General features: G+C 53.9%; 1 protein-coding gene across 4 annotated transcripts in view; it reads left to right on the top strand.

The window, feature by feature from the left end:
- The window catches only part of RBM10 (RNA binding motif protein 10), a 31,653-nt gene that overhangs the window by 1,529 nt on the left and 2,646 nt on the right, over positions 1 to 27,478 (top strand). Inside the window, exons 2-17 of one of the 4 annotated variants that reach the window (XM_079764934.1) lie at positions 976 to 1,117; positions 14,669 to 14,852; positions 16,232 to 16,465; positions 18,505 to 18,574; positions 20,354 to 20,427; positions 21,772 to 21,858; positions 24,155 to 24,215; positions 24,327 to 24,503; positions 24,891 to 25,051; positions 25,221 to 25,318; positions 25,406 to 25,493; positions 26,099 to 26,285; positions 26,399 to 26,541; positions 26,644 to 26,761; positions 26,843 to 26,934; positions 27,022 to 27,186. In XM_079764934.1, coding sequence (XP_079621060.1) covers positions 976 to 1,117; positions 14,669 to 14,852; positions 16,232 to 16,465; positions 18,505 to 18,574; positions 20,354 to 20,427; positions 21,772 to 21,858; positions 24,155 to 24,215; positions 24,327 to 24,503; positions 24,891 to 25,051; positions 25,221 to 25,318; positions 25,406 to 25,493; positions 26,099 to 26,285; positions 26,399 to 26,541; positions 26,644 to 26,761; positions 26,843 to 26,934; positions 27,022 to 27,186 — 2,081 coding nt within the window. The remainder of the gene's footprint in view (positions 1 to 975; positions 1,118 to 14,668; positions 14,853 to 16,231; positions 16,466 to 18,504; positions 18,575 to 20,353; positions 20,428 to 21,771; positions 21,859 to 24,154; positions 24,216 to 24,326; positions 24,504 to 24,890; positions 25,052 to 25,220; positions 25,319 to 25,405; positions 25,494 to 26,098; positions 26,286 to 26,398; positions 26,542 to 26,643; positions 26,762 to 26,842; positions 26,935 to 27,021; positions 27,187 to 27,478) is intronic. The other 3 variants (XM_079764935.1, XM_079764936.1, XM_079764937.1) reach the window with 3 other exon arrangements.

Raw genomic sequence — 27,478 nt, 5'->3', positions numbered from 1 at the left:
CCCCTGGTTGGGATTCTAACTCTTACCCATCTGGGAGCAGGCAACTCTGGTTCCCTGCGGCTTGAGGAGGAAGAGAAAATCGGTGTGTGTGTGTGTGTGTGTGTGTGTGTGTGTGTATGCATGGAGGAAAGGTGTGGTGGCAGCCTAGTAGGTACTGTTCCTGCCTGGCTTTCCTAATTGCTGCCCAGAGGGCAGGCCTGAAGATTCTGGGATACGGCCTGGTGACCCCTGGCCAGGTCACATGGCTCCCGGGATTTCCTTAGATCTCACGCCCCGGGGGTGGGAAGAGCGCAGTGGTTGGGAACAGCCTCCAAAGGGCTCCTTGGCCTCTGAATAACTGGGGCCCAGGACCCTAGGGAGGGAGCTGCCTTGGGGCCTGGCTGCACGGAAGAGACCGCACTCAGGGCTGAGCCACTGGCCCTCTGAGGGCCAGAGCTGTGCTGGCCAGGAGCCCAGGGAGGCGGCAGCTGTCTCATTGCCAAGGTAGCCCCTTCGCCCCCTCAGCCTTTCCCGGTCTCCTGCCAGGAGCAGCCAGCCTCTTGTTGGGAGGATGAGTGGCACCTGGGGGCCCATGGGGGGCGCCTGGGACTGCTCCTGTGAAGTCTCGCACCCGGGCCTACGGTGCTAACGTCACTCAGCACTCAGAGCTCCCGTGCGCAGGTAGCTCCGGCCTTGAACTCATCTGCCAGTTTCAGGTGTCAACGCTCTGATCACAGAATGGGTGGCACCACCAGGTCTCTCTCCGCAGGGCGCTCCGTGTCCGCCCAAGGCCTTGCCCCTTGAGCTCTGGCCTCACGTTGGTGGGGAAAGGATGGGGAAAAGAGTGGAGCGGGTCGGGGCCCCCGGAGCGCTGGAGATGAGAAACACCGTCCCTGGACCAAGAGGGAGCAGAGCGCCTTGACAGACGGGGGTTTCTCGAGGAGCCCCCCGCTGCCCCAGCTGCTTTGACCCCTTTCTTCCTGCCTCTCTCCCCAGAGTCCTTGCAGGAGGCATCGCCCAGGCTGGCAGATCATGGTGACAGCAGCGGCGGTGGCTGGGAAGTGAAACGGAGCCAGCGGCTGAAGAGGGACCCTAGCGGTCCCCGAAGGCCCTATCAGGACATGGAGTATGAAAGACGGTGAGTGACCTGCTTCCGCCTCCACCGGACAGCCTAGGCTCGCCCCCCGGGGAGAGCTGATCCAGGAAGGGGCGAGGAGGGGGCTCTGGGGCTGAGGAGCCAGTGGGAGCCGGCACCAGTGTGCTAGGCTCTGGGAATGCCATGGTGGAGGAGACTCACCAACGGAGACCACACAGCGTGCAGGTGATTCCAGAACACTTGGGTGGGCGCCACAGTCGGTTGTGAGGGTCGGAAGGGATGAAGAGAAAGGTTTCGAGTTTGGGGGACCCCGATAGGTCTCTGGTGCCACTCGCCAAGGTCTGAAACAGCCCCTGTGGGAGGAGAGGCAGAGAGGGGTAGTTGTAAGTGCCTGTGGATTCTCGGCAGAGGTGTGAGCGGTGGCTCTGGGTTGAAGGGAGGGGTGAGAGGGGTGCCTTCGGCGTCAGGAATTTGCCAGGACACGTATGGGGCGAGCCAGGTCAGATGGTGGGAGATTGCAGGGACAGAGTGGGCTGAAGTTGGTGTGATACTTGTCTCGGAATGGGACACTCTCATGCAGTTATTTTTAAACTCTGGTAGAACAAGAAGCAGTTGGGACACTTGATAAAATACAGGCCATTCCCTCACCACCCTGCTGCATCTCCCCAGCTTATTCTCATGCGGGTGATCTATTCTTTATGTTTTAGGGTTGCATAGGAAAGCAGACCCAACTCTCCCCAAAAGCCTCTATTAAGAGTTCAGTAGATTTATAAAAAGTCAGGAAAAAATAATTCTTAATGTCCTGCAAAGGTCTTCTTCTACCACCAGGCCCTTTTAAAAATGTAGCATTAGCCCTGGCCAGGGTGGCTCAGTGGATAGAACGTTGGCCCGTGGACTGAAGGGTTCTGGGTTTGATTCTGGACAAGGGTATGTACCTTGGTTGCAGGCTCAATCCCTAGCCTTGGTCGGGGTGCGTGTGGGAGGCAGCCAATCAATGTGTCTCTTTCACATCTCTCTCTGTCTCTCCCCCTCCCGTCCACTCTCTCTAAAAATCAATGGAAAAATATCCTCGGGCGAGGATTAACAAACAAAAAAAGTAGAATTATAATATTTTGTTTTCTGAAAAGTGAGCCCAGATTGGGATGTGGTGTTATTCAGTCTTGACCTTCTTTAAAAACGTCTTTTGAAAGGCATTTGATTTGGGGTGGGATTCGCTGGAAGTGCTCAGTGGCAGTTTCTGAGTTTGAGTAGGTGACATAGCTTGCCTGCTTCAGACTTTATTACCAAATAAAGCCACTGGCTTTCTTTTTTGGGCTTTTAAAGGACCTCAAATGCAGAGGTTTGGGTTAATCATGCTTGTCTAGTTCACAGTAGGTTTCTATAATAGGTCAGGACAACGGCCTTCTCTTGCCTTATCTTTCCCTTTTTACGCCCAATTCCCATAGCTGTAGGCAGCTTCTCTGTCGTGTTTGAAATGTATTCTTTGAAAACATCTAGTGTTGTTTAGAGTTGTCTGTGTCTTCGCTTTACACAAATGACACAGTGCTGTAGTCTTCATTTCCCCCCTGAACTTGGTATAACTCCGCACTGCATTTGTTTAAAGATCTGTCTGTATTGCCATGTGTATGTTAGTGCTTTGCTTCTAATTGGTCCCAAAGACACCATGGGATATGCCTCCTGCATTTTGCTTAATGATTCCCCCAAGGATGGCTACCTGCTCTTCATTTGGGGGGGGGGTGCGAAAATGCATCACTTTTTTGTCTTACAATCTGTGCTTTCAGAATCTTCTGTGTCCCTACCTCTGGATCGCAACGATGGTTTTCACTGTAGAGTTTTACCTTTCTCATTCAGGTCTTTAAATTCAGTTTTGAATATGGTATAATGTGGTAGATTCTGGTTTTATTTTCCTTCATATAGTGGGCAGTTTCCCCAGTACCATCTCCTAAATAGTAGTACCTCATCTCGTTTCTAGTTACCTCATGTACATGGGTCTGTCTTGAGTGATCTAATCTGTTGCATTGATTTACTTGTTCTTTCTTGTGCTAGAACCTCACTGTCTTTATTATTATGGCTTTATAGAATGTCTCAATAGCTCCCACTTTGCTCTTATTTTTCAAAGTTGATTTAGCCAAGTCCCTCAAAAGCATTCAAGAATTTTTATTGAGGTTGCGTTGAATTGATATATTAATTCAGGGAGCATTGTTATTTTTGTCACCTTTCTTTTCTCCTCCTTTCCTCCTTCCTTCCTGCTCTCACCCCCTCCCCCATATAACATTACCCCCCCCCCCAATCATTTGAGTTGGTGGCAGACATGACCCTTAACCTTTTGCACTCGGATGTCGAGTGTGACTCGACACAGTTAGCATTAGAATAAAGGAATCGAGAAAAAAGCAAGCGAGTGCAAAGGGTTAAGTACTACAGCATGTCTGTCCTAAGAACAAGGACTTTTTTTCTTCCATAACCACAGTACACTTGTCAATATCAGGAAATTTAACGTTGATGTAATACTTTGTGTTATATACAGTCCATATTCAGATGTTATCAGTCGTCCCAATAATGTCCTTTATAGCTGTTTCTCCCTAGTCCAGGATCCAGTTCAAGATCACACACATTGCATTGAATTTGTAGTCTCCTTTAATCCGGAAGAGTTATTCAGTCTTCCTTTGCCTTTTATGACCTTGATATGTTTCAAAAGTACAGGTCAGTAAAGTACAGCATAAGGTATATAGTCAATAATATTGTGATAACTAGGTAGTGGATATGGTACCAGGTAGGTACTGGAAATATCAGGGGGAACACTTTGTGAAGTACAGTGGAACCTCGGTTCTCGAACTTAATTCCTTCCAGAAGGCTATTTGAGAAGCGATTTGTTCGAAAACCAAATCATTTTTCCTATTAGAAAGAATGTAAATGGAATTAATCTGCTCCATACCCCCAAATGATTCCGTTTTAACCTTTCTTATATGCAGTACATGTCTAATATACTGTTTAATCTAGAAACAAACACTTCTTTTCTGACATTTATCGAACCATCCCACTAGCCTTACTTACCTCACTTTCAACACTCGGCCCAGAGGTGTCTTTCAGGTCAGCATGCAGCATCTTTGCTTGCTCACATATCACTGCCTCCGAAGTGCTGTTACCTGGCTAACTGCTTTTTCTTTATCCAAATCAACAACAGTTCTTCTACCTCTTCCATTGCCTGTGACCATTGTTTCTTTCATACCCTCAGCAACATTACCAATCTTTCAAAAAAGAAATTATCTTTATTGCTGCAAGTATTACAGATGTCCCCTTTGTTATTTTGTGGGTTCTTTTCCCCATTGACCCCCTCCACCTCATACCCACCCCTCCCAGGCCTTCACCGCTCTATTGTCTGTGTCCATGGGTTATGATCAGATGTAATTAATTGACATTTTCGGAACATTTCACCCCAAAGCTACAGAATGTACATTCTTCTCAAGTGCACACGAGACATTTTTAAAGATAGACCACATGTTAGAACACTAAGTACAAGTTTAAGAAGATTGAAATCATATCAAACATCTTCTCAGATCACAATGGCATGAAATTAGAAATCACAGTAAAAACACTCAAAAACATTCAAACATATGGAGGCTAAATAGCACGTTATTAAATAATGAATGGGTTACCAAAGAGATCAAAGAAGAAATAAAAAAAACATCCTGGAAACAAATGCAAATGAACACACACAACAACCCAAAATTTATGGGACACAGTGAAAGCAGTCCTGAGAGGCAGTTCATAGCATTATAGCCCTACCTCAAAAAACAAACAAAAAACCCACTTTTAATAAGTTATCTAACCCTGCAACTTAAAGAATTAGAAAGAAATCAAGAGAAGCCCAGAGTAAGCAGAAGGAAGGAAATAATAAAGATCAGAGTGGAAATAAGTGACATAGAGACTAAAAAAAAAGATCAGTAAAACCAAGAGCTGATTCTTCAAAAAGATAAACAAGATTGATGAACCTGTAGCCAGACTCATCAAGAAACGCAGAGAGAAGACCCAAATAAAATCAGAAAAGAGAGACGTGAAATAACATTACCACTCTTGGTGGCCTCTTTATGTTTTAAAATTGTGCTAATGGTTGATTTCATCAGCAATGAAAGCATTCTCTCATTGCCTGAGACATACTTTTTTTTGTCATGCTATCTCAGCATGAAAGGGTTGTCAGGACGAAAACCGAAGTTTGGTTCGACAACCGAGACATTTTTCTTTGAATAACTTGGTGGAGAACTGAATTGTTCAAGAAACGAGATTTGACTGTATATGATTGTCTAATCACTGTGCTGCATTGAAACCAATACAAAATAATGTTGAAAGTAAACTGTAATTGAAAAACTTTTTACTAAATTAATTTAAAATGGTAATAATAATAATAAATTGGGAAAAAAGTACAAGTCAGTTGCTTTGAAGATGTTTCTCTATTTGGGTTTTTCTAACCTTTACTCATGAATTTTTGGCAGAATTATTATTTAGGAAACTAGAGGCCCTGTGCACAAAATTCGTGCATGGGTGTGTGTGTTCCTCAGCCCAGCCTGCACCCTCTCCAATCTGGGACCCCTCAAGGGATGTCCGACTGCCTGTTTAGGTCTGATCCCGGTAGGATCGGGCCTAAACTGGCAGTCGGACATCCCTCTCACAATCCAGGACTGCTGGCTTCCAACTGCTCGCCTGCCTGCCTTCCTGATTGCCCCATAACCACTTCTGCCTGCCAGCCTGATCACCCCCTAACCACTCCGCTGCCAGCCTGATTGATACCTAACTGCTCCCCTGCCAGCCTGTTTGCCCCCAACTTCCCTCCTCTGCCAGCCTGGTCAGCCCTAACTGCCCTCTCCTGCAGGGTTGATCACCTCCAACTGCCCTCCCCTGCAGGCCTGCCCCCCCCAACTGCCCTTCCCTGCAGGCCCGGTCGCCCCCAACTTTCTCCTCTGCCGGCCTGGTCACCCCTAACTGCCCTCCCCTGCAGGCTTGATCTCCCCCAACTGCCGTCCCTTGCAAGCCTGGTCCCTCTCAACTGCCCTCCCTTGCAGGCCGGGTGCCTCCCAACTGCCCTCCCTTACAGGCCGGGTGCCTCCCAACTGCCCTCTCCTGCTGGCCATCTTGTGGCGGCCATCTTGTGTCCACATGGGGGCAGGATCTTTGACCACATGGGGGCAGCTATATTGTATGTTGGAGTGATGGTCAATCTGCATATTACTTTTTTATTAGATAGGATAGAGGCCTGGTGCATGGGTGGGGGCTGGCTGGTTTGCCCTGAAGGGTGTCCCAGATCAGGGTGGGGGTACCCTTGGGGCATGGGGTGGCCTGGGCGAGGGGCCTGTGGTGGTTTGCAGGCCGGCCACGCCCCCCGGTGACCCAAGCGGAGGCCCTGGTAACTGGGATTTATGTATCTTCTACAATTGAAACTTTGTAGCCTTGAGCGGAGCCAAGCCTCCTGCTCGCTCCGTGGCCACAGCCATTTTTGTTGGGATTTATTTTTCTTCTATAATTGAAACTTTGTAGCCTTAAGCGGAGGCCTGGGCCCACCAGGGTGTGTGGAAAGCATGGCTTCCTCTATTGTGGGAGAAACCCAAGCCTCCTGCTCGCTCCGTGGCCGCAGCCATCTTAGTTGGGTTAATTTGCATACTCCTGATTGGCTGGTGGGTGTAGCGGAGTGATGGTTAGTTTGCATATTACTCTTTTATTAGATAGTATGTTTAAATATTTTTAAACACATTTTATTAGAGACTGTATTTAGGATATTTGCATCTGTGTCCATCAGTGAAGTGGCCCTATAATATCCTTTTCTGTTTATGTTGCATTGAAACAAAGCAGCCTCATGACATGAATTGGGCAACTTTTGCTATTTCTCTTTTTTGAAGAAATTTATATAAGAACTGAGGTCCCCTCAGCCCAGCCTGCATCCTCTCCAATCCGGGACCCCTCGGAGGATGTCCGACTGCAGGACCACTGGCTTCTAACTGTTCACCTGCCTGCCTGCCTCATTTCCCCTAACTGGCCACCCTGTCAGCCTGATCACCCCTAACCACCTCTGCCTGCCGATCTGATCGCCACTAACACCCCCCCTCCCACACCAGCCTGGTCGCTCCCAACAGCCCCCCTCTGCCAGCTTGGTCGCCCCTTACTGCCCCCCCTGCCAGCCTGGTTGCCCCCAACTGCCCCCCCCCGGCATGGTTGCCCCCCACCCGCCGTCCTGGTTGCCCCTCACTGCCCCCTTGCTGGCCTGGTCACCCCACGCAGCCTGCTGTTCAGTCGTTTGGTTGTCCCTCACTAACCCCCCTGCTGGCCTGGTCGCCCCACTCAGCCTGTTCGGTTGTCCATTCTGTTGTCTCGGATGCGATGGCCCCTGGCTCGTTATATATATAGATTATCTGTCCCTTGAAAGCTTGGTAAAACTCACCTTTAAAAGGGCCTGTGCCCGGCCAGTGTGGCTCAGAGGTAGAGTGTTGACCTATGAACCAGGAGGTCACAGTTTGATTCACGGTCAGGGCACTTGCCCGGGTTGCAGACTCAATCCCCAGTTGGGGGTGTGCAGGAGGCAGCTGATCCATGATTCTCTCTCATCCTTAATTAATGTTTCTATCTCTCTACCCTCTCCTATACTCCCTGAAATCAATCCAAGTATTTTTTAAAAATAAAATAAAAGGGCCTGAGTATTTTATTATTATTTTGTTTATTTCTACCAATTTTGGAATTTGATGTTTTCTAGAAATATACTCATTTTGTGGAAGTCCTCACATATTATGATTCAGTCCGGCTTCCTAGAAATGTCTTATGAACAGGGTCTGCCTTTGAACGGTGTTGAGTCAAAGTGCTCTGTGGCCAATGAAAAGTATCCCTTACTATCTAAATCTGTTCCCTTCCTGATCTTTACATATTTTATTAATGGTGGCCTTTTTTTAATTTGAGAGAAAGAAACATGGATCGGCTGCCTCCTGCATGCCACCTACTGGGGACCATGTGCCCTGCGACCTCTCAGTGCATGGGACAGCACTTGGCCAACTGAGCCACACCAGCCAGGGCTGTTCTCTTCTTTAATTAAGATAGTAAGAGTTTAATATCCAAATTTATTTGGTTCATATTCTCAATGTCAGAGGGTTAGGATTTAATCTAAACATTTATTTAAATCTGTTCAATTCTCTTTTTAAAATATATTTCTTTATTGATTTCAGAGAGGAAGGGAGAAGGAGAGAGAGATAGAAACATCAATGATGAGAGAGAATCATTGATCGGCTGCCTCCTGCACGACCCCCACTGGGGATTGAGCCCACAACCCAGGCATGTGCCCTTGGCCGGAATCGAACCTGGGACCCTTGAGTCGGCAGGCTGACGCTCTATCCACTGAGCCAAGCCGGCCAGGGCAATCTGTTCAATTCTTTTTTTCTTTTTTTTTAAAATATATTTTATTGAATTTTTTACAGAGAGGAAGAGAGAGGGACAGAGAGCTAGAAACACCAGTGAGAGAGAAACATCGATCAGCTGCCTCCTGCAAACCCCCAAGGGGGGGATGTGCCCACAACCAAGGTATATACCCTTGACCGGAATCGAACCTGGGACCTTTCAGTCCACAGGCCGATGCTCTATCCACTGAGCCAAACTGGTTAGGGCAATCTGTTCAATTCTAAATTCTGATGACTAGAGTTCAGATATTGAGGGATACCTATAGTAAGCAAATAAGAAAAAGTATTGTTCATATAAAAAACCTTAAGAATACTCATACCAGCCACTTCATGCTGAGCCATTTAGCATAAGGAAACAATTTGGGTTCCAAGCTGAGCTCACAAGGACAGGGACTTCATTTCATTCACAGTAGTATCTGTAGCACCTAGAACAGTGCCTGACACATAGCAAATGTTATGTTAATATTTGTTGAATGAATGAACAATTATCAAAAATTGCAAACCAACCAAAATGTCTGGAGACATTTTATTTTCCCCATTTGTTAATTTTCTTTTAGCTTTATAGGTGTGTGTGTGGTGTTTTTTTTTTTGTTTGTTTTGTTTTGTTTGTTTGTTTTTCAGGAATATGTTGTGAAATTTCAAGCATACAGCAAAGTTGAAAGAATTTTACAGTGAACACCTCTATACCCATCCACTGGATTCTGTCATTAACATTTTACCGTACTTGCTTTATCACATGTTTATGGTGTTTTTTACACTCTAGATATTTTTAAATGTTTATGAAGCCAGATTTTATGTTTTCTTTTTTATGGCTTCTGGGTTTTGTCTTGCTTAGAAAGCCTTTTCCCATTCTTGAGGTGACCATATTCTTTTCTTTCTAATTGTTTATAAGATTTAAATTTTTTTATCCATATAGAATTTAGTTGGTGTAGGAAGTGAAGTAGATAAATAACTTCATTTTCTTAAAGGTCAGAATTTTACTGTGAAGGACCACATAGCAAATATTTTTGGCATTGTAGACCATATGGTCTTTGTCACAGCTACGCACCTGAAATCAGCCACAGACAATATGTAAACTTTATGTAGGTGACTGGATTTGGCCCAGGGGCTGTAGTTTGCCAATTCCTGGACCAGTTATCACAACTAGTATTTATTGACTAATCCATCCCTTTTCTCCACCTCCCCCCCCACACCCCCCGTTCATTTGAAATGCAACCTTTGGCTTATTCTAAATTTCCGTATGTTGTATTTGTACTTTGGTATCACTGATCTGTTCATTTGTGTTTCAGTTGTCCCACCTTTACAATATGTTTTAATGTTGGATGGGGCTCCTCTCTCCCCGGTTAGTCTTTATTTTAAACAGAATTTTCCTGACCCTGCTGAGTTGTTTCTTGCCCCTCGCTGTTATAAGCAGTGCTGCAGTGAATAATGTTTCTATATGTATGCAAGCGTATCAGTCCATTAAATTCCCAGGAAAACTGGTGGTCAGAGAGTATATAGATTTTTAGTTTTGCCAGCTATTGCCAAAGCCCCCTCCATAGGGATTGTTCCATTTTCACTCCTACCAGAAGAGTTCCTCTTCTCCATACAGCCTTGCCAACAGTTTGCTGTCAGACATTTGGACTTTTGAAGATCTGTTAAGTTAAAAGCGTTCTTTTTAAAAAAAATATATTTTATTGATTTTTTTTACAGAGAGGAAGGGAGAGGGATAGAGAGTTAGAAACATCAATGTGAGAGAAACATCGATTAGCTGCCTCCTGCACACACCCTACTGGGGATGTGCCCCCAACCAAGGTACATGCCCTTGACCGGAATCGAACCTGGGACCCTTGAGTCCGCAGGCCGACGCTCTATCCACTGAGCCACACCAGTTAGGGCAAAAGCATTCTATCTTAAACCTATCTTACAAAAGAATTCCAAGTAATATAGATAGATAGATAGATAGATAGATAGATACTCTTCACTCTAGGAGGTAGAACTTAATTCCCCTCCTCTTGAGGATGGGCTGGTCTTAGTGACTTGCTTCTAAAGAATAGAGAGTAGAAAGGGATAAAGAGAAACTTTACAGCAGAGAAACCTGACAGATCCCACCACACAACCAGGTGATCAAGGTCAGCATCACCAGTGATAAGACATGTTGTTGACATGTGCACCCTGGTACTATGTGATCCGAAGGACAGCTCATATCTACTGTTTTCTTCTCCCCAAAACACTGGAACCTTCATCACGTCAAGTCTAATCACAAATCAGACAAACCCAAGCTGAGGTACATTCTACAAAATACCTAACAGTACTGTTCAAAACTGGCAAGATCATAAAAACAACAACAGAAAAAAACAAAACAAGGAAAGACCAAGAAACTTGAACAGACCAGAGGGGGCCATAATGACTAAATGGAATATGGTAGCCTCGATTTGATCTTGGGACAGAACAGAAAGAGGATAGTAGTGGAAATACTGGTGAAATCCTGATATAGTGTATAGCTTGGTTAACTTCTGTTAATATTAGAGGAAGCTGGGTGAAGGGTATACTAGAATTCTGTTATCTTTGAGCTTTCTGTAAATCTAAAATTATTTCAAAATAAGAAGTTTGACTTCATCAAGATCAGAAACTTGCATATATCAAAGGATACTATTCAGAAAAGTGAAAAGACAATCCACATAAAATCAGAGCATATTTCCAAGTTACATATCTGATAAGGGATTAACACCTAGAATATATAAAGAGCTCCTACTGCAGCAACAGAAAACCCAGTTCAAAAGGAGACAACACACTTGCGTAGACATTTCTCCAAAGGAGATACACAAACGACCAATAAGCACGTGGAAAGATGGAGAATGACAAGTGCTGGTGAGGATGTGGAGAAATTGGAACCTTGGTGTGTTTCTGGTGGCAATGTAAACTGGCGCAGCCGCTGTGGAACCCAGTTTGGCAGTTCCTCAAAGATTAAATAGAGGGTTACCGTGTGACCCAGCAATTCCACTCTTGGATATTTACCAGAAGAATTGGGAGCAGCGACTCAGACAGATACTTGTACACCCGTGTTCGTAGCAGCATTATTCACAATTCCCCGAACAACCAGTAGGTGGAAACAGTGCAGGTGTCCATTAACCGATGAATGGATACACAAAATGTGTACCGGCCCTGGCTGGTGTGGCTTGGTTGGTTAAAGCATTGTCCCGTACACCAGAAGGTGGCGGGTTTAATTCCTGGTCAGGGCACATACCCAGGTTTTGGGTTCGATGCCCAGTCAGACCACATACTAAAAGAAAAGGACCAATGTTTCTCACATCTCTCTCTCTCTCTCTCTCTCTCTCTCTCTCTCTCTCTCTCTCTCTCTCTCCCTTCCTCTCTAAAATCAGTTTTTAAAGATACATATCCTCGGGTGAGGATTTTTTTCCATTGATCTTTAGAGTGTGGAAGGGAGGGAGTGAAGGGGAGAGAGAGAGAGAGAGAGAGAGAGAGAGAGAGAGAGAGAGAAAGAGAAGGAAGCATCCATGTGAGAGAGACACATCGACTGGTTGCCTCCCACACTCGCCCTGACTGGGCCAGCGGGGACCGAGCCTGCAAACAAGGTACGTGCCCTTGACTGGGAATCAAACCCACGACCCTTCGGTCTGCTGGCCAACACTCTAACCACTGAGCGACCGGCCAGGACTCAGGATTTTTTAGAAATTTTAATGAGGTATATACCATACATACATACATACATACATACATACATACATACATATTCAGCCATAGAAAGGAATGCAATTCTGATACATTCTACAACATGGATGAACCATGAAAACATGCTAAATGGAATAAGTCAAACACAAAGGGACATGTGTGATTCTACTTAAAAGAGGTACCTAGCATAGGCAAATTAATAGAGACAGAAAGTAGAATAGAGGTTGTGCAAAGAATTATTGTTCATTGAGCACGGAGTTTCTGTTTGGGATGATGAAGAGGTTCTAGAAATAGTGGTGAAGTTTGTACATTGCTATGATGCACTTTGTGCCGTTGAATTGAACACTTAAAATGATTAAAATTGTACATTTTTGTTCCGTATATGTTACCACAATAGAAATGATTTAGAAAAACACACAAAACTAAAATTTAAATGTTTATTTTTTAAATGGTGTATCCAGTGTAATTTTAATTTTCATCTTTCATATGATTGAGATAGAGCATCTTTTCAAATATAAATCGTTTATATTTCTTTACTGTGAATTATTCTGTTCCTTTCCTTTTTCCTTTTTTTCTTTTTTTGTATTTTCCCCAGTTTATTATTTGTCTTGACTTGGCTTATGATGGTTTTTGTTTCTTTCCAAGCAGACATGTTTTATTTTCATGAAGTCAGATTTAGTTATCTTCTCTTCCATGGCTGTTGGATTTGTGTCATAGTTTTCCCCATTTCAAGCTTATCAAGGAATTTATCCCATGTTTTCTTCTACTTTTAATGTTTCATTTTTTCCATCTATATCACTGACCCATTTCAGCCTGGCCAGAGTGACTCAGTTGGTTGAGTGTTGTCCTGTGCACCAAAAGGTTAGGGGTCCGATCACTGGTCAGAGCATGTTTCTCTCACATCCATGTTTCTTTCTTTCCCCCTCTCCTCTCTAAGCATGTTATCGGGTAAGGATTTAAAAAATCCTTCAATTATTGACCCATTTTATTTTTTAAAGATCTTTTATATATATATATTTATTTATTGATTTCAGAGAGGAAGGGAGAAAGAGATAGAAACATCAATAATGAGAGACTCATTGATTGGCTGCCTCCTGCACGCCCCCTAGTGGGGAGCGAGACTGCAACTCAGGCATGTGCCCTTGACTGGAATTGAACCCAGGATCTTTCAGTCCACAGGCCAGTGCTCTATCCACTGAGGCAAACCAGCTAGGGCAATTACTGACCCATTTTAAATGTATCCTGGTTTATATGAGTGAAGTATAGTCAGTTATAAGGTCTTGCACGTGTCCATTAGTTAATCTTCTTGATGCAGTTATGCTTGGGATCGTCCAGTTTTCTAAACAGCGGCACCCTGAATACAGGCAAGGTATTTATTTCTGCGTATTAATTTTGTATCTAGCATCCTTACTGCTTTGTAATCATTTTTCAGTTGGTTCTCTTAGACTTTGCAGTCATATCCTCATATCATTGACAAGTGCTGGTGATTTTACCTTCTCCTTTCCAGCTTTTAATCTCTTTTCTTCATTCCTTTGTTTAGTTGTTTTAGCTAGTATCTTAGAACAACGTTAGTAATAGACATGCTAGTGTTGTTCCTGCCCGGGATTGGGTTCCTGCTAGTGGTAGTGTATATGGTGTCTGTTTTTCCTTGTTTGTTGTTGTTTTCTTAATATATTTTTATTGGTTTCAGAGAGGGAGAGAGAGAGAGAAACAGCAATGATGAGAATCATTGATCGGCTGCCTCCTGCACACCCCCCACTGGGGATGGAGCCTACAACCCAGGCATGTACCCTGACCGGGAGTTGAACCGTGACCTCCTGGTTTGTAGGTCGACGCCAGCCACTGAGCCACGCCGGCTGGGCCAGTTTAATACTTTTTAAGTCATCGAAGAAATGCACATCAAGTCAACTTTGCGATAATTACTTTACAGTTATTGCAGTGGGAGTTTAAACGAAACAGCTGCTAGTGCTGGCAAGGTGACTGAGACACAGGCAGGGCACAAAATGCACAATGAGGCAGAGAGAGAGAGAGAGAGAGAGTTTGGGGGGGGAGATGGGCAGGGATCTGGGCCTGCAGGACCCTCAGACCTTGTAGGACCTGGGTAAGCATTTTGGTGTTTTATCCTGAGGGTAAGAGGGAGACACTGAAGGGGGTGGTAGGACTGGGCTCAGTTGGCTTTGCCTTGGAGAGCACTCGCTCACGTTTGGGGTGTAGAGAGTGAGCTGGCTGGAGTCCCGGGTGGAGGCCAGGCGTCCACACCCGCAGCCCAGGGAAGGAGGACAGCATGGACGGGAGAGGCGAGGGAGGGAAGGAGAGGAGCGGATTGTGTTTGTGAGAGAGGTGGGAGCCCGCTCGCCCCGCGGGGTCTGGATTTAGGGACCCCTGGTGGGGCCTGGGGCTGAGGGTCTAAAAAGAGGGAGTGGGTAGGGCTCAGCCTCACCTGTCGCACGTTCCAGCAAGGACGGCCCTGTAACCCCTCCCACTTGCCTTCCCCCAGGGGTGGTCGTGGGGACAGGACTGGCCGCTACGGAGCCACCGACCGGTCCCAGGACGACAGTGGGGAGAACCGCAGCCGGGACCATGACTACCGAGACATGGACTACCGCTCGTACCCCCGCGAGTACGGCAGCCAGGAGGGCAAGCACGACTACGACGACTCCTCCGAGGAGCAGAGTGCAGAGGTGAGGGCGGCGGGGCCGGCCTGGCCCGGTGGGGGGCAGGGGGTGGCTCCTGCAGGGCCTCCGTGTGGCTGCAGGTAGCTTTCAGCTCCCCTGCCTTTGGACTGTGCTCAGTGGCTTTGCCTCACCTGAAGGCTCTGTCCCCACTCCCCCTCGGGGGGCTCCTCTCCCGAGTTGGGGCTCCCTGACTTCCATATGCTTGGCTCTGTACTTCTGGGGGCCCCTCGCCACCACCTCTCTCCCTCTTCCCCAGGCCACCGCTTGGGCCCACGGTTGGCAAGCCGTGCGGGCCTGCTCCCAGCCGTACGAGGCTCCCGGGAGGCCCGCCGTGGGCCCCCCCGAGGCCTGTCCGCTGTGCTCCATGTTGGGAGCCAGCCCTAGGCTTAGTAGGAAGGCACGATGCTCGCCATCAGGGGGCCTTCAGCTGAGGGGAAGCGGCAGCCCCACCTTAGGGAAACCCCGTTGGAGGGGCAGCCAGGGCCCTGGTCTGAGCCAGCAGGCAGCTCCCTTCCTCAGCGGGTGGAAGGGTGCTCCTGCAGCCTCAGCCCTGGAAGGGCAGAGTGCGGGCCGTGGGCCTCCCTCTGGGGTGGGGGGTGGGGGTGTCTGATGCAGAGACCCCTGTGCTAAGCAGCCCAGCTTTCCCAGTCGGGGAAGGCAGCTGGGGCGGGAAGGGTAGGAGCGGAGCACTGAATCATCTGGCCCTCCCGAGGGCGGGAGGGGTGGACCCCAGCCTGGCCTGCTCGGTCCTGGAAGGATGGGTTGGGCAGCACCCAAGGAGCCGGCACCACACCCTGTTCGGAGGGATCCTGGTGGTGACAGGGCTGGTCCGGCGGAGGATCAGGGACCAGGAGGCGGGCTGAGGCCCTTGCACGTTTGCTTGGCTCTGACCAAGACCTGAAGCTGTGCCCATGCCCACGACGGGGCTGCAGGGCCCAGGCCCAGGCCGGGAACCACAAGCCATGCCCGGCCTTCCGTGGCACAAGGAACAGCTGGGCAGTCCTAGCTGAGCTGCCTGGGGAGGAGCAGGGAGAATCAGAGGGCGGGGCTTAGCGTGCCAACCTCAGACCACCTCTTCCCAAGGAGATGTAAGCAGGGTCTGGCCACCAGTCCGTGGGAGTCCCTCCCCCCGCCAGCAGAGCCGCCGGCTTCTCCCCACTCCCCTCCCAGGCAGCCCACGGAGGCGTCGCGTCCCGGGGAGAATGGCTAACCCCAGGAGGGTTGCAGCCCAGGGCCTACCCCCCTGCCTGCCCCAAGCCTTTAGCCGGAGCCCGCCCAGCCCTGGCTTTCAGAGCCTGCCTGCCTCAGAGAGCCAGCGGCCAGCCCCCAGGCCCACCCCAGACTGACTACGCGTCTGGCGTCTCTCGTCTCGTTCTGTTGGCCAGGATTCCTACGAGGCCTCCCCGGGCTCCGAGACTCAGCGTAGGCGGCGGCGGCGGCACAGGCACAGCCCCACCGGCCCGCCAGGCTTCCCCCGAGACGGCGACTATCGGGACCAGGACTATCGCACGGAGCAAGGGGAGGAGGAGGAGGAGGAGGAGGAGGAGGAGGAGGAGGAGGAGAAGGCCAGTAACATCGTCATGCTGAGGATGCTGCCACAGGCAGCCACTGAGGATGACGTACGTGCCCCCCGTGGCCCCGGGCAGGTGGCAGAGCAGGAGGCCAGGCTGGGTTTCCTCCAGGGCCCGCACCTTGTCCCTCCCCCGGCCCTCGGCACCTGTGACCCCTTCTCCCCACCGGCTCCCGGCTCCCGGCACTGACCTGTCCTCCTGGTCTGGAAGGAGGAGCGGAGTGGCCGATAGATTGGATGCGGGAGGGAGCAGAGTGTTCCTCCCGCACATGCCCCTGGGCCTTCGTCCATTCTGCGCATGTTGGTTAAGGGCCCCATGCCGGGTATTGCTGGTGGCATAGGTGATGCTGGTGGAAAGGGTCCCCCTGGGATTTTATTCTCACCCCTCCCCCTGCCCTCTTTTGGCACCTGCATCAGATCCCCTTACTGGCCTGGCCACAAAGCCTTGGGGTTTTTTTTTTGTTTTTGTTTTTGTTTTTTTTTAAATCCTCATGCTTAGAGGAAGGGAGAGAGAGACAGAGACAGATACAGAGGGAGGAGAAAGAATGCTTAGAGGAAGGGGGAGAGAAAGAGAGAAACATTGATCAGTTGCCTTCCGTAAATGCCCCAACTGGGGATCGAACCCACAACCTGGGTGTGTGCCCTGCCGGGAATCGAACCATGCACAGGATGGTGCTCCAACCAGCTGAGCCACTCCAGCCAGACACGCCTTGGGTTTCTCTTTGACTTCCTTCCTGCGCTGCTAACAGTCTCTCCATACTGTTTTCCGTTGTGGTGTTCCCTTCCCTCCTCCTCCCTTCTCTCCTGGTCCTTCTCCTGTAGCCTTCCCCTGGGGAGCCCCAGTAAAACCCGAGGGGGCCACTAGCATAGCCTCCTGTGCTCTCTTCCTCCTCCCTGCCCCGTGAACTCCCTGCTCAGCTCTCCTCTGAGATCTGCCAGCCCCCTCCCGTCTGGCCCGCCTGCCCGCTTCCTGGTCAGACAGTACTGAGCGCTGACCTCTCTTGAGGAGTTCCCAGAGCGGGCCACGCACCACGTCTGACTTAGTCCTCAGCCACCCCTCGGAGAAGGTACCCCTTGTGTTTCCAGTCTCTGGATGAGGAAGCCGGGCCCCCAGCAGTGAAGGGACTTGTCCCAAGTCCCAGCCAGTGAGTGGCAGGGCAGAGTTGGGGTCTGAAACGGAGCAGGTGGGCCCCAGAGCCCAAATTCTTGCAGTTTCCCGAGCCCTTCCTGAGTGTGTGCCCCTGATAATCTCCTGTGTGTGTCCCTTTTCATCCTCCTGTGTGTGTGTGTGTGTGTGTGTGTGTGTGTGTGTGTTTAATCTCCTTTCTGTTGTTTTGCCTGAGAAGGGAACCGAGGCCCAGAGGCGTTAAGGCTGCTGCCTGAGGATGCCCAGCTCGCACTCCCAGGCTTCTGCGAGAGCCACCACTCACCTGGGCCGCATCCCGAACTGCCTCTCAGCTTCCCTCTGGCTTCCTTCATCCACACCGCACCTTTTTGTCTCGGCCCCAAGTTTTGCTCCCCTCGGGTTCTAGGAGCAAGCCCGGCTTGGAGTTTGCTCAGACCCCAGCCCTTCTAGTTTCGTGCGTGCGTCACGGGTCTCTTGATGCGAGCAGGGGGCAGCCCCTTTGCCAAGGGCCGGAATTGCATCCCAGCTTTCCTCGCTTTGTGGCTGCGCCAAGCCTCTTGTCAGGCTGCCCCCGCCCACCATCCTCCGGGGCCAGGCTCGCTCGCTCGCTCGCTCTCTCTCTATTGTCCTCTGCCCCGAGGCTCATCACGCTGCCATGCTTCACCTTGCGCCAGACCTGTCCTCCGTCTGACTCTCCAAGTCCGGGCCGCATGCTGAGACTGGGTACTGGTGTGGGGCTGGGGCTCTGGTCACTTGGGGGAAAGCCCCGAGGGGGAGAGAGAGAGAGAGAGAGAGAGAGAGAGAGAGAGAGAGAGAGAGAGAGAGGGAGGGAGGGAGGGAGAGGGAGGAGACGGTGTGTGTGCATCCCCGATGGCCCCTCGGGGCCTGGAGGCCTCCAGCCGGCCTCAGCTCCCCAGCAGCCCCTGTGCTGAGCCGGCCCCAACCTGTCTCTCCCCTTACAGATCCGTGGCCAGCTGCAGTCCCATGGCATCCAAGCGCGCGAGGTGCGGCTGATGAGGAACAAATCCTCAGGTGAGCTTTCGTTCCAGCGCCTCCCCCTTCTGCTGGCCAGCCTCCGCCACGAGTCTCCTCCTGCCTCTGCCTCCTCCGCACCCTCCCTCCCCTGCCTTCCCGCCACAGCTGGGGACGGGCAGCTTGGGGTCCCCCTCTTGTTCTCTCCCCTCCATCCCGCTCTCCTCGCAGCTCTGGCCAGCAGTCTCTTCCGAGGGGCTGTTGGGGAAGGAGGTGCAGCTCTGAGCTGAGCTGAGCGCTCCCCAGGGGCAGGGCCAGGGCCAGGCTCCGGGGACCTCCTCTCTGGGACTCGGAGTATCTGAGATGGTAACCGCCTCCCACTGTACCCCTTTCCCTCTCCGCTCTTCTCCTTCCCCTGCCCTCCCTCTCCCCCCACATTTTTCTGGTAACAGCCTCTGGCCAGAAAGGAGGTCTGGCACTGCCCCCCCCACCCCATGTATCCCAAGAGGGGAGGCAGGGGACGGCTCTCACCCCAGGGCTCATCCCAAGGAGCAGCCAGAATTTCTGGCCCCACCTGTCCCCTCCCTCCCTCTTGCAGGCTGCTTGGAGGTGGCCTGAGGGTAGTAGGGGGCTTTGGGGGGAGCTGTCTCTACAGGATCTCTGGCCCAGGCTCCCCAAGGCAGGCACAGTGGGGCCTCACTCTGCCTGGGCTTCTCTCTCCATCTCAGTCTCTCTCCTCCCCATGCCTTCATCTCTGTCTCTCTCTCTCTGTCTCTCTCTATCTCTCTCTCTATGTCCCTATCTATCTATCTATCTATCTATCTATCTATCAATCATCATATCATTCCACCCTCCTGTGCACCCTAACAATTCTTCTTTTGGAGATAAGCATGCACCCCCAGCCCCGCCACATCCCAGCCCTCCCTGTGTCCACCTCTGAAGGTGGAGCTGCTTCCCGCAGCCTCCAGCCCGGGTGCCTCTCCTGGCCCCGGCCCGGCCTGGAGTCTCTCTCGGCAGCACGCAGGTCGGGCCCCACTTCACCCTGGCCCGGCCACAGGCCATTGAGATGGTGGTCTCCGCCCCCAGCAGTGCCCCAGGTGCGGCCTCCTCTGGCCCTGGGCACGCCTCCCAGACACCCACTGATGCTTCCACGTCTGCCTCCTGCTGCCCAGGAGGACCTGGGCTGGGGGCGGCTCTACTCCTCCCCCTGGGCCCTGAGGTGGCTCCCTCCTGAGGCCACCCCCCATGCACTGGGGCAAGGCTGAGGTGACACTCTCTCCCGAGCCCTCCCGGTTCCCGATGGGCCTGGAGCCTTCCCAGCCTCTCCGAGCCGCTCGGCCCAGCTGTCCTTTTGCCCCTTGGATGAAACACCTATGACGGGGCCCCTCGCGGGCGCCCCTGGCCTTGAGCTGGGCCCTGCCCTTCCGTTACTTATTCTGGCCCATGTGGAGCCAGCAGCCTGCCCACCTGCCCTCCTTCCTTCTCTGGAGACAGATCTCTACTCGTACCCTGTCCCTCCCAGCTCCTCCTCTCCGTCTCTGTCACCCCGGGCTGGCCTGAGCCCTGTCTCGGTCTTTCTTCCCAGCTGGCGTGTGTGCATCTGTTCCCACCCACCCACCCCCCTCCTCCTCTCCTCTCTCCTGCTCCTCCCGTCATCTCCCTGGCCTCCCACCCCATGGTCTTTCTCTCTGAGTGTTTCTTTCTCTCCCTTTCTGCCTTTGTCCTCTCCCCCTTCCCTCTCTGCCCCCATCCTCTCCCCTCGGGTCCCGCCCCCGGGAACGCCGTGTGTCCAAAGCTGTTGACTAACCCACTGCGTCTGTATCTGAATGCTGTCTCCAGGTCAGAGCCGGGGCTTCGCCTTCGTCGAGTTTAGTCACTTGCAGGACGCTACACGATGGATGGAAGCCAATCAGGTTGCTTTGCCGCACTTGAACCCCCCCCCCCCAAACAAATACTACTTTGTAATCGAGCGCTCCCCATCGCCTGATTCTTATGGACACAGTTCCCTGCCCTGTGGCCCTGTGTCCCACCCCACCCCCGTCCCCTCTCTCTCCCCCTTCCTGACCCTCAATATCTCCTCTTTCCATCTCTCGCTACCCACTGGGCAGCCCATCCAGAGCCCACAGTCACCACCTGCCCCTCCCCGGCCAGGCACTAGCTCCGCCCCTCCACCTCTCCGGGCACAGCTTTCAGAGAAGAGGCTAGAAGGAAGGGTCTTTCACCGAGGGTCCCACTACCGGGGGGCCTGTCCTGCTCCCGGGTCAGGCAGCGCCAGTCCTCCGTCCCCCTGTCCGGCGTGGCTGGATCCAGCCGCGGGGGGGACGTGGCTGTCGGCACCGTCACTAGCAGGTCCCGCTTCACCAGCTCTCCCCACACGTGAGTGCAGCCCTCTGATTCCTGCACAGGAGGCCAGCCTTGCTCTGTGGGTGTAAAGCACCAGTCAAGTGTGTTCGCTTTATTCACCAGGACCCACCTGCCGCCCCATCCCTCCCACTGCACCCACCCGCACAGGGGTCCCCACCAGCCCCCTCAGCCCGGAGCCCTGCTGCCTGCAGGGAAGGGAGCCTGCTCCCCCAGCGGCTTTGGGACCTTGAGTCCCAAGGACCTGCCTGCCCGCCCAGAGCCTGGCTCTGTGGTGTGCGGCGCTGTCACTGGTGGAGGGGGGGGACAGGTGTGCTGGAAGAGGTTCTCAGTGGGGCCGCCCCTGGGACCTCTCTGCCGGTCCCCAGGCTAGTGCCGGACCCAGCCGGCCACGGGGAGACCTCCTCCCAGCAGGAACTTCCATCTTCTCAATATGCCTCTTTCTCTCTCCCCTTCTCCAGCACTAGTGCGCGTGTACTCTCTCTGTCTCTCTCTCTCTCTCTCTCTTTCTCTCCCCCTCCTCTCCCTCCCTTCCCGCCCCCCTCATCCCAAGTGTAGCCTGTGTAGTGCTGGCCCCGAGTGTGGCCTGGCAGTGGCAGGGCCGAGTGGGGGTTTCCCCGCTGCCGGGCAAGCGTCGCTGCGCCGAGCCCCGTGTGCCCGGCTGGCCTGTGTTCACGTGTGCGTGCCCTGACCAGGCAGCGAACAGCTGCGCCCCAGGGCCGCGGCGCTCTCCCTCCCTCCTTCCCTTCCTTCTTCCCTCGTCAGTTCTCCGACCTCCCTCCGCTCCCTGTCCCTCATCCATCCAGCTGAAGGGCTCGCTCACTCTCTTCTCCTGTGCTGAAGCGGTGCTGGGGCACTGCGGCCCGGGCCTCACTCGGCTCTGCTTCTCCCTGCAGCACTCGCTCAGCATCCTGGGCCAGAAGGTGTCCATGCACTACAGCGACCCCAAGCCCAAGATCAATGAGGACTGGCTGTGTAACAAGGTACAGGGGCGGCGGGCAGCGGCGGCCGCGGACTGAAACGGCGGCAGCCGGGGCGGCAACATCCCTGTGCCCCCGGGACCTCCGAGGGCTGGCTCCGCTCACGTGGCCACAGTTCCTTGCCACTCACCCACCCACCCGTGTGTACTGAGCTTTTCCTGGGTGCCAGGCTCTGCCCTCACGAAGCGTGATCTTGCCGGGAGTCCCAGTAGATGGCCCACAGATACTTACGTAAATGACGAGCTAGTGATAGTGGAGGCATAACATGGTGCGTGCGAGGAGGACCTCAGACCAGACTGGCTGGAGTGAGACTCTCCCGGCTCCACCCGGATTCTGATCACGGCCCTTTCCCTCTCTCTACCTCACTCTCCCATCTCCAGCACGCAAATAGTAATGACACCGGTCCCCAAAGGTGCTTGGGAGGATTAAAATATGGTGATGAGAAGGTCACACTTGGAACAGCAGCTGGCCCACAGGTAGCAGCACCGTTGGATGTCAGCCGTTACTCTGGAGGAAGGCACAGGGTGTCGGAGGGTCTGTGTCAGGTGACCTGACCTTAAAGGCCACTGCGACGCAGCCACGGCCACCTGAGACTGAGGGCCCGGGCTGTAGGCTTTTGTAGTTCTAGTCCCGAAGAGGAAGCCGAGGTTCCAGAGAGGTGGGACTGTGGGTGAGCCCTGAGCCATGACTTGCTCCTGATGACAGGGGCCCTGGGCGCAGGTCTCCCCCCTCCCCGCCCCCCCGGGCCAGCCTCACAAGCAGCCCTAAGCTGTAGCCCCACCCCCCGCAGCTGGGTGGCAGTCCTGAGATCGAAGGGGAGGGCGGAAAACTTGGGGAGTCCCTGGCCCTCTCCTCAAGATGAATTCTGCCTAGGAATTCTGCCTAGGTTGGGGGCTTTTGTGTTAAAAAATAATAATAATACCAGAAGGCAGGTGTCTGCTGTCTCCAGAGAGGTAGCGACAAAGCAACAGTGGAACTCCATCTCCCCTTATGTTTCCAGACACTCCTCGAGACCAGGGAATTCTCTCCTTTCCTCTTTTCACCCCCCACATCTTTGTTGGAAATACCCTCCCGCCCTGGCTGGTTTGGCTCAGTGGCTAGAGCGTGGGCCTGCAGACTGAAGGGTCCTGGGTTTGATTCCGGTCAAGGGCACGTACCTCGGTTGCAGGCTCCTCCCCACCCCGTCCCTGGTCAGGGCACATGCAGGAGGCAACCAAATGATGTGTTTCCCTCACATCGATATTTCTCTCTCTCTCCCTCTCTCCCTAAAAATCAATGGAAAAATATCCTCAGGTGAGGATTAAAAAAAAAAAAGAAGAAGAAGAGAGAAATGCCCTCCCTGCCATTCCCACTGCACAGGCCAGTCTTCCCCTCCCCCAGACAGTCACCATGGCCCCTCTCGGGTGTGCTGGCGTCTTTCCCACCTTCTCACCTGTACCATCCCTCAGAGCCGCCCCTGACCTCCTCTGCTTAAAACCCCCAGAGCTCTGAGCTCCAGCGGCACCATCCTCCATCACCTAGCATCACCCTTCCTCCCCAGCCTCGGCTTTTGCCTGTGTCCTCGCCCTCCTTCAACAGCCACAGCAAACCTCTGGTTTCCCGGCAAACCCACACCAAACCAGACTTCCGGGTCTCCTCAGATCAGACAGCCCTGCTGACCCGCCCAAGCCGAGTGAGCGGTGCCCCCCCAGCGCCCACCGTCTGCCCCAGGCCCCTGTTGGTGACTGGACCCGCACGCTCACCTGCCCCTCCGTGCTGCTGGCAGGCCCTGAGGGCAGAGGCCACATCCTGGGCATGCAGGGCAGAGCCTGGCACAAGAGTGGTGCTCAGTACCTGACCTTGGAGCAGAGACGTGTGGCAGCTGAGGGGGGGGGGGGGGGGTCCTAGTCCTTGAGATAAAGAAGGGCTGGGAATCTGGCAAAAGACAGGGCCTCCTGGCTTTTAGGGAGAGAAACATCGGAGGTTTCTAACAGGGAAGCAAGTTCTGGCAAGAGGAAGCCACTAACGGGCCAGTGCAGGGGCCGGGCCTGGGAGGTGGGACCTCGGAGGAGGCAGCCGTTTCCTGGGGGGTGAAGTTGTGGATTCCTGAGCTGGGCTGGCGCCGGGGGCAGATTTGAGACCGTGTAAAGGGGGGATTCACAGGCCCGAGAATGACAGCCAAAGCCCCCCGCCTCCTGATTCCGGAGCCTCCCGTCCCCGGGGCGGGCCAGGGTTCCCCGGGGGACCTGTGGATCCAGGTTTGGAGGGCATCACGGGAACCCCCCCCCCTCCCTCTGACGGCCTGGCCTGTGCCTCACAGTGTGGCGTCCAGAACTTCAAACGCCGTGAGAAGTGCTTCAAATGTGGTGTGCCCAAGTCAGGTGAGGCCCTCACACCTCCCGGCTCCCGGGACGCTGGTGGGAGAGGGCGGAGGGTGGCCAGCCTCGGAAGCCCGCCTGGGTCACGGCCCTGTCTTCTGCCTCCCCTGACAGAGGCGGAGCAGAAGCTGCCGCTGGGTGCCAGGCTGGATCAGCAGACGCTGCCGCTGGGTGGACGGGAGCTGAGCCAGGGCCTGCTCCCCTTGCCGCAGCCCTACCAGGCCCAGGGCGTGCTGGCCTCCCAGTCCCTGTCCCAGGGCTCAGAGCCGAGCTCCGAGAACGCCAACGACAGTGAGTCAGTTGTTTGTCCCTCCTTCCTCCCTGCCCTCGGGTGTCTGGGCTGGGCTCTCCCAAGGCCAGACAGATGCTGGCCAGGACCGAGTCCTCCCAGGGATCTCCAGCTGGTGGCGAGATAGGCAGGTGATGGGGGGAGAGCCGGGGAGGAGCAGGACCCGACTGGACTCGACTTTGGGCGGGTGTTGGGAAGTTCTCGGCAGGGGAGCGACTGAGCTGGGACTTGGAGCTGACAGGTGTAGTTTGTCCAGGAGGAAGAAGTGAGAGGAAGCAGCAGGTGCAAACATGTGGAGGCCGGAGGAGAGGGTGCAGTGGGAGCCGGCAAAGGGGAGGGCTGGAGCGGAGAATCCAGGGCGCCCCCTAATGCTGGGCCCCTTCCCGCAGCCATCATTTTGCGCAACCTGAACCCACACAGCACCATGGACTCCATCCTGGGGGCCCTGGCACCCTACGCCGTGCTCTCCTCCTCCAACGTCCGCGTCATCAAGGACAAGCAGACGCAACTGAACCGCGGCTTCGCCTTCATCCAGCTCTCCACCATCGTGGTGAGGGCGGCACAGGGGGGGCCGGGCAGCCAGGGTCCCGGCCCCCGGGTGGGGAGGGGGGACCCTGACCCCAGCCCCCACCGCGGCCCCATGGCTGGCAGTGGGGCAATGGAGCCGGGGACTTCCCCGGGCCTGACCCTTCTGCCCCCGCTCCCCCTCCTTCCCCTAGGAGGCAGCTCAGCTGCTCCAGATCCTGCAGGCCCTGCACCCGCCGCTCACCATCGATGGCAAGACCATCAACGTTGAGTTTGCAAAGGGTTCTAAGAGGTCAGGGTCCCCCCTGTGTCCCTTCCCAGCTTGTCCCCCAGCCGGGGGGGCCCCCATCTCACTCCCAGTGTCTGACATCCTCCCCAGGGACATGGCCTCCAACGAAGGCAGCCGCATCAATGCTGCCTCTGTGGCCAGCACTGCCATTGCTGCGGCCCAGTGGGCCATCTCACAGGTACTCAACGACTCTTCTCCGCCCCGGCACCTGGAGAGCTGGCCGCCGCGACCCTCTCGCACCCTCTCTGCGAGCACGAGGGCTGGCTTGCTCTTTGGGTCTGCCATGGCCCCCAAACCCTCTCACAGTGGCTGCCGTGGGCTCTGAAGTCTCCCTCCCTCCTCATCACCTCCCAGGCCTCCCATTTGCCATGCCGCTGTGGCTGCTTTTCTCTCCTGTGTGGCGGTTATCGTATGGTCCTGAGTTATTACCACCTCTTTACCAAAAAAGGAATTGATCAGGGGCTAAACAAAAATGGGGAGCTGAGACCAAGGAAGGGGAGGATGATACTTCCCTTGGTCTGATGCCCAGGGGCACACGCACCACACAACAGACGTTACCAGCGCCAGCCCCGGGAGCGATTGGCATGCACCTTGGTTCCTGTCTTGTTCTCGCTGCCTCCCTGTTCCGCTGTGCCCCGCAGCCCTCTCGCCTCACTTGTCTTGAGGGCCGCATGCTTTCTGTCGGCAGACACTAGCCTCAGCTGTGGGCAGCGCTTCTTGGCAGGTTACCCCCCCCCCTGTCTCCCCTCCTTCGCTAATGAGCCCCTCCCACCTGCCCCTCAGGCCTCCCAGGGTGGGGAGGGTGCCTGGGCCGCCCCTGAGGAATCATCGGTCGACTACAGCTACTATCAACAGGACGAGGGCTACGGCGGCAGCCAGGGCACAGAGTCCTCCCTCTATGCCCATGGCTACCTCAAGAGCGCCAAGGGCCCCGGCATGGCTGGAACCAAAGGGGACCCAGCTGGAGCAGGTGAGCCCCGGTGGCCCTCCTCCGTGCCACGGGGGGGGTGGGGGGTGGCCGGCGGGCACAGGCTCCTGGGCCCCACCATTCACAGGCGCGTTCCTCCCCGGCCCTGTTTCCAGGTGCCGAGGCCTCCCTAGAGCCGGGAGCAGACTCGGTGTCGCTGCAGGCTTTCTCCCGCGCCCCAGCTGGTGCCACCCCTGGCATCTACCAGCAGTCGGCAGCCGAGGCCAGCGGCAGCCAGAGCGCTGCTGCCAACAGCCAGGTGAGGGAGCTGGAGGGAGGCCCCGGGGGGGGGGGCGGCGGCTGGGCGCCGTGGGCCTGAGCAGACACTGAGCCCTGTTCCCCTGTCTGGCCCCATGAGCAGTCATACACCATCATGTCACCTGCTGTGCTCAAATCTGAGCTCCAGAGCCCCACCCATCCCAGCTCTGCCCTGCCACCAGCCACCAGCCCCACTGCCCAGGAGTCCTACAGCCAGTACCGTGAGTAGCCCGGCTGCGCGTGGGTGCTGGGGGGCTCTGAACCAGGCAGGGAGGGGTGTGACGCCCCCTTGCCGTCCCCAGCTGTTCCCGACGTCTCCACCTACCAGTACGATGAGACCTCCGGCTACTACTACGATCCTCAGACCGGCCTCTACTACGATCCCAACTCCCAGGTGATGGGGCGGCTCGGGGAGCGAGCGGGTGGGGGCTGCGTTTCCCTTCTTGCGTTCCTCCCTCATGCCCCTCCCCCCCCCCCCCAGTATTACTACAATGCTCAGAGCCAGCAGTACCTGTACTGGGATGGGGAAAGGCGGACCTACGTTCCCGCCCTGGAGCAGTCAGCCGACGGGCACAAGGAGACAGGGGCGCCCTCCAAGGAGGGCAAAGAGAAGAAGGAGAAGCACAAGACCAAGACGGCCCAGCAGGTGAGCACCCAGGTCCGGCAGTCACTGCCGGCTGTTCATGTCTCCCGACGACTGCATTGCCGTCCTGTTACCCCCGCTGCTGAGGGAGCATGCGTACGTGGGCAGGAATTTTGCCCAAGGGATACCAGGCCCTGGTCTAGCTCTGTTCTCTGCTATGTGACCTTGAGGCAGGGCAGTCTCCTCGGTACGGGACAGGGCCTCACACCTCCCTGCGGTGGCCAGTGCCATCCACGTGAGCTTTGCCAGCTTTCCTGTCCCCCAGTGGGAACCCTCACACTGCTGGTGGGAGTGT

Source organism: Cnephaeus nilssonii (assembly GCF_951640355.1).
Source record: "Cnephaeus nilssonii genome assembly, chromosome: X".
Lineage (NCBI taxonomy): Eukaryota > Metazoa > Chordata > Mammalia > Chiroptera > Vespertilionidae > Cnephaeus > Cnephaeus nilssonii.
Note: the sequence above shows the minus strand (reverse complement) of the source record. Positions and strands in the feature narration are given on the sequence as shown.